Below are 6,858 nucleotides of genomic sequence, written 5' to 3'. Positions count from 1 at the left end.
TGCTAGGAAGCTGGTTTAAGACTCTCCCCCCTCTCCACTGCATTTTGTTATCCTGTCAGTAGCTCCAGTGCAGCTCCTTGATGCTGTGCTGAAGCAAACTGACGCAGGATAAAGGACGTCCCCACCCTCCCCAAAACAGCTGCCATTCAGAGCATCGATCATGTCAATGGTCTGATTGAAGGACAACATGTTTGTGACACTGCATGGTGGGAGCCAGCTCCTGGTAATGCTCTCACAGTTGTACTTTTTTTTGTTTTTAAAGTGCTGTTGCATTTTGCATGAAGCCTGCCACGCTTTTCCCCCCAACCCAAATCTGCTATTTTCACGTCTGTCAAGACAAACAAGAACACAACTCTATAACGTGCTCAGGAGACCTCCTCTAAAATTGAATCCCCTGGATATTACTGACCTTGAACGCTTGAAGCTCTCTCTTTTTCCATTTACCCTTGCAGATTCTGCAGCAAATCAACCAAACCTCGTGTCAATGAGATCAAAATACAACCGACGGGAACTTTTAATCTTTCTCAGTTACAGGGAGATGAAATCAGTGCAGGCTCCATAAAATAAGAGTAATGGGAACTGCTCACGGTTATGACTATCTGCAACAACAAAGCGCCTCCCATTAAGCGATGCAGTGGAGCTGTTCAGATGAAGTTATATGCTCCAGTGTCACAACAAGGTGCAAGTCAACCAAAAAGGAGTATTTTTCCCTAGCTTTTGTGAGCTGCCTGCATGTCCCATGTCTTTGAAAGTGCCACAGCTTCTCTGATTTTCCAGACAACCCCATGAAAAGCTCAGACTGGACAAGGAACAGAGCAAAAGCTGTGTTTGCCCTGTCTGGAGAAAAGCTCCTGGTTTTCCTGCTGGAGCACATCCGAATCTCTCTTTTTTTTTGATTCACATAGATGCTGCTTGGGGCAGGCAATCTTACCTTTCTCCCCACTGCTGGACTGGCCACGTTGCTGTGAGCACACTGAGCAGTCCCTTGGCGGTGGCAGCGTTGCTGCTAATCATGGTGTGGCAGCTCTGACTACAGATCACCGAGCTTCCGAAGGGCTGAGACTACCAACTAGCTCTGTCCCAGGAGAAGGAGGAATTTACATAAAACGAATGTAAACAAATAACTTTCTCCATTCAGACATGTTTCAACAAGGACGAGACAAATCATCTCTAGGGAAATAACTATCAAAATGCTGAAAAAAACCTGTGGTTGTTACAAATAGAAGTGTCTCGCAGTAACAACATGAACCCTAAGGTCTCTTTTACGTACACTTTTTGAATTACTATCTTGTGATAGCAGTCTTCGAAGGATGAACAAGCTCTGAAAGTATCCAGAAACAATTTTCTTGCAGACTTTGATTTCGCATATATTTTCCTCTGGCTCCACATTTCAATAGTACTGATGCTGTATTGAGCCAACCATTCTTTTCCCCATCATTGAGAGAGACCTTTGTCATGGATTTTAATACTGATCCCTTCCAGTCATTTGTACATACGATAAATATTTAAATGACCTTCATGATCATTGTGCTAAGTCAATGATTCCAAAAAGTATTTTATTTGCTTAAAAATATTTGATATATTCACAAGCAGAATCACTGCCTAAATTTACAATCATAATCATAACAAAAAATTGTAAGAAAAACAGTACAAAATAAACAGCACTGAAAAACCAGTGTTGTGATGAAACATCCAGACTATCACACCAGGCAGACAAACATACCAAACAAAACCTTCAGACAGTGACTGTCAAGCTTTAAAATGTATCTGTCCCTGAAGAATCCGAATCCCCGTGTATGCTGCTCGTACTTTGTGTTGGGTTATCTGTATTCATGGAAGGCAGCTTCACCGACACCTTTGCTGCAGAAACGTGTGAATTTAAATGTGGGACATCTTCTCCTAGAAAAAAAAAAAAAGAGCAGAACAAAACCAAATTATTTGCAGTCTACAACAGGTACAACTTTACTGGAGTCCTCTCCGTATTGCATCACTTCAGGGAAATACAAAGAGACAGACACCTGCTGCCCGCAGCTTTGGGGCATTTCAGCATGTTCAGCCACCTCAGTTCTCTTTATCAGAGAATAAAGGGATGAATATCTGGACATACACAGAATGTGATGTATTTACATACACATATATTGTATGTACACACACACGTATACATACATGATCTCCAGTAGGCACGGAGCAACTTCAAACATGTATACAGCTCCCCACAGGAAAAACAAAACAAAACAAAACAAATGAGATCTGCAGACACTAAGAGAATCTCTAAAATCCATCGATATCTGTCTGTCTGTTTGCATCAAACCTTAGAAAACAGTAAGGCTGTTCAATACCACATAGCTTTATACCATCCTAAAAGGCAAAGCAACCTAGGTTGAAGCTATTGGCTACAAGTCCCATGAAGAAAAACACCCTGTGAATGCTTCGGCTGCCCAAAACACAAGTAAGAAGCTGTTTTAGCTTTTCCCAGCTCCAGCCCATTTCCTTGACTGCTTATGGAGGACACCAGAGGTGAGAAGGCAGAAGGGTGACAGGCAAAAGCTCCTGCGTTTAGCCACGGGAAGGAGACGAGGTGCATCAACCCTTAGGGCTGAAGGAGCAAGACGTAAATCAGGCTAGAGAAAAGGTACAAAGCAGGACAGGAATAATGGCACTGGATGAATAGCATAGCATTCACAGAGCTACAGGAAGAGTATTTGGAGATTTCAGGTATCCTTGGGATATTTATTTTAAATGCAGCAGCTACAAGCAAAACAAACATACACAAGTCAGTGTAAAACAGCAAAGGCTCTCCTGGTGTTTGTTCTTATTCCAGTAAGCCATAACAATTCTCCCTTCCTCTATGATAGGCTAGGTAATTAAAACACTATTTTCTCAATGAAAAAAAGTTCTTTCACCCCAGTTAATTATCTACTCTGTCACTGTAGTAGTAATCGGCTTTCATCTGACTTGTAGCGAAGCACGCTTCAAATGACTAATTAAAACAACAAAACCCCACTGCAAAAATAAAGTTTCATTGGGTGTTTTTCATGCTCGAGCAGCTGCCAACAGCCTAGGAAGTCAAACATGAATGAAGCCAGAGATGGTAAAGCCAGTCCACGGAGCACCCTGTGCCAGCACGGGGAGGCTCTGCAGAGGTAGCAGGAGCACCAGAGTATTTTTGTGTCCCCTGGGAGCCACCACGCCACCTCCTTGCCTCGGCGACTTACGCACTTTGCAAGAAGCAACATCCAAAGTTTCACTGCCTAGCCTCGCTTTATGGACTGCCTTCTTCATTACCAGCCCGAAACCCTCCCCAGAGTTTGCGTTGGCATGGGCCCGAGCAAATTAACACACGGGCAGTGAGAAGCCACGAGGAGCTCAGCATCTTCTGAACGTTACTCAAAAGCACATTTACGGTAACACCCCAAAGATGTGCAAGGAACGTATGTGTTTTGCTTTTCCAGAAGTCATTCCATGAGCTTAGTCTGTAACCATGCAAAAATAGGTTATTCAGACCAGGAACAGAAGAAAAGCAAAGGGTTTATTTGGTCAGACGTGAAGCTGACACACAGTAAAAGATGTGGATGTGTAATGCCCAAGGAAGCTCTGTAAATCATCCTAGACGCTAAAGCAACCCTCTGACACTATATGGAGTTTGATGCTTTCAAAGCTTGACTTCGTTCATAATTTCCAGTCATGTCACATTCCATGAGGTCATTGTTTCAACAGCTGTTTTCAGGTTTATGGAAAAAAAAAAAGGGGGTGGGAGGTATAAGAAGAATATTTCCTTATCCCAAGGCTCAGTAGGAACTTCACGAGCATTTGATTCTGGGGTGCTGAAAGACCATATCATATCAGTCTACATTCTTCTTAACACGTACTCTACTCCGTTTTACAGATATAGTATAGTTCCATTTTTTGATAGATATAAAATGCTAGAAGGACAGAGAAATCAACAGAGCATTTCCATCTGCTTGCTCAACTGAAAAATCAACAGGTCCCACGTTATCCAAACACCCTTAAAGATAAGCTTAAAAAAATACCCAAAGCAAACACTTTCCTTTTTCTAAAGGAAGAAATCTGAAGTCTTTGACTTTGTAAGATACACGCAAAAAATACGCAACTTTCAGCACTTTAACTATAAAAAATGATGGGTATCCCATTTCAGCTACTCAACAGCCTCTACTCCATGACTGTAACTTTCCAGGACAGAAAGCTGCTAGTCCTACGCTCTACGTGGGCTCAAAGATGCAACTATGACGTTACTTTCATGTGCACTTTATCATCGTCACCTCTCACTTAATCTACCCTCTGGCATGCACAGTGCAAACGTTTTAAAAAACACTTCCATATATACATAGAGATGTCTCTGTGAAGAAATACACAAACGCTAGCACACTTTTAAATGCTCATATTTATGTTTACGTACGTGTTTTTAAGCATGCATATGTACTGATGTCTGTAGTGGGCTTTTGCTGTACATCAGTGATAGTTTGCACAGCCTTTGGCCAGCCCCTTCTTTTAATACCGTGATATTTTACTTTATTTCCCCCGCCCATCAGAGAGCAGCTCATAACCAATACGAAGTCGGTTTCCTCTTACACACTGAACTTTTCACAGCCGCAGATATGCAAATAGCAATGGTTATAATCTCCTGATATGCCATAAAAATCACACGGAAAATTCCTCCGCTTACAAAGCAAGGCAAGGCACGGGCAATCTTCACAGCTTTTTCCTCTTTGGAAGCTCTGGAAATACTCAATATAATTCTGTAATCACATACGTCGATGTAGTTATAAAAATTTTCCTTGTTAAAATCCAATAAGTGGAACGCGGGACCTAAGGTGCCCTCCGTTCCTCCAAATTCCCCGTCACCATCTAATAGGATACATTCGTATAAACTGTGAAAGCCAACACCCCTCCTGAGTGCACGAGGGTCTTCGGCTGGTGGAAACTCAGCGGTGACTGGAAACATCTTGGTGACCCTGGGATGGAAAAGGTCAGGTTTCAGATTAGGGATTTGTCCCGGGCTCGGCAATCTATAACAAACTCGTGTACGGTACTAAATTTCCAGATCTTTGTTTAACAGAAACATAAAAATTAATGGTGTGTCAACCATCCGGTGACCTGTGAAGGGAGTTTTTCCTCTACGACGTACCGTCACCCAGCGAGCATGCGATGTGCAAGTGCACCGTGAATGTGTGCCAAATGGAAAAGGAACTGAAACACACCGAAGGGAGGCTTGGTTACCAACACCATATGGCAACAATAAGAACAAAGAAAAATGTTTAAATCTTTCTCTTTAAATTTTTCTATTTGGCAAAATAAAAAGACTAAACAAGTCTGACTTTTAAGCCAAATAAAAACCATGTGCTTTAACTCCTTAAGGTCGGTGTCCATGCGTTGAATAAAACTTCCAATTTTAATCTGTCGGGAGGTAAAGCAGACCCTTATCTCATAGACGATGAGTGCTATCTTCACAGACAATGAATAGTGAGGACCAGGACCCGGGTTATTGTTTCAGTATAAAACCGGAGCTGTAATTACTGTAATTACCTGCATATGACTTCCTGACATTTATAAACAACCAGCACCCCCCAGAACCCTCCCTCTACTCTCTATCTGATGTAAAAACTGAAGCAGCTAACTTCTAGAGCAAGAATAAACTTCCAAGCACATGAAAAAAGGCAACGAGAATGCAGCACTCTCATTCCTTTAACAGCGCGGGGTAATCTCAATGGCTTGTTTCTTCTTCTGCCAGCTTCCAGCTGCTTCACTTTGTTTATTACCGACTTCAAAGTTTCAGATGCTGTCCTGTCCCGACAAATAACTTCCTCCAGATGGCATTATCTCAAGTGTTCAGGGACAGCGGAGCACCTGCAGATCTATAATTCAGCATCTCAAAACCTCCAATTAAGTGCCTTAATATTTTTTTTCCCTCTGTCATTCCCCCCCTTTTGCTTTTTCCCTATAAAAAAAAGTTCTACATCTGCGATATAGTTGCAAAGACAGAGTTGTCAGAAATTCTTTACGGTAATGACTGGTAAGTAGAAGAATATCTACGAGCCCAAAGATAACTGAACCACTACAAGTAGAAACACTTTATCTGCTCCTTTTACCTGTAATTCAAGATGTGAGATATGTACTGGGGACCACAGTGTGTCCCCAGTCTATTTCTCCATGGATTTCTGTAGGGTAGCAAAAAAACCCACCAACACACTCGTTTTCATACCTGCTCATAGAAGTAAACTACCAAGAATATCAACACAAGAAGCTGGATCTTCTGCAAAATCCAAATTATTCCAGCCTTGCTGGGCTGACGTATATTGATAAGAAACACCCATATTTTGATGTAAGCAATTCTGAAGGCTAAAGTGAAAGAGAAAACACACTGCAGTGTCAGTCATGTTACTAATTATAAGGAGCAGTATTTCCAGTCCAGACTCAGGTCTAGCTAGACCCCGTACATTGGCTTCATAATTCAGGGTTTCTGGAATTTAATGGTTTACACAGTTGAAACCTGGTACGGTAAGGGACCGCTCACACGGCCTCAAGATGGCAAAGAATACAACATTCTCAGAAATGAGTACGACCATCAACAGTTTCTCAAATAACCCGGTCGTTTGGACGAAATTATTCTCCATTCATTAGACACGATAGGTCCTCCGCTCTTCCAGCCCTGGCCCGCTTCCACCTTGAAGTCATATGCATATTTCTGTTATTATGGAGATGTCCTTCCTCAGCTCTGCCAGAAACGAAGCGAAAATGTTTAAGCACGTGTGCTTTTTAGGGCAGGGACTCTTCTCGTTGTGTAAGCACATTGCTTACACAAGGCCCTCGGCTGCAGGTCAGACCGCTGGCTCCTGCTAG

The 6,858-nt window shown here is 42.3% G+C and overlaps 1 protein-coding gene across 2 annotated transcripts in view; it reads right to left on the bottom strand.

Moving 5' to 3' along the window:
- Window positions 1-1,653: 1,653 nt before the first annotated feature.
- The window catches only part of KIAA0586 (KIAA0586 ortholog), a 69,641-nt gene continuing 64,436 nt past the window's right edge, over window positions 1,654-6,858 (bottom strand). For both annotated transcript variants that reach the window (XM_032189159.1, XM_032189160.1), the window contains exon 31: window positions 1,654-1,899. In XM_032189159.1, the coding sequence (XP_032045050.1) occupies window positions 1,757-1,899 (143 nt within the window). In that variant the 3' untranslated portion in view covers window positions 1,654-1,756. The remainder of the gene's footprint in view (window positions 1,900-6,858) is intronic.

Source organism: Aythya fuligula, chromosome 5 (assembly GCF_009819795.1).
Source record: "Aythya fuligula isolate bAytFul2 chromosome 5, bAytFul2.pri, whole genome shotgun sequence".
NCBI classification, from domain to species: Eukaryota; Metazoa; Chordata; class Aves; order Anseriformes; family Anatidae; genus Aythya; species Aythya fuligula.
Note: the sequence above shows the minus strand (reverse complement) of the source record. Positions and strands in the feature narration are given on the sequence as shown.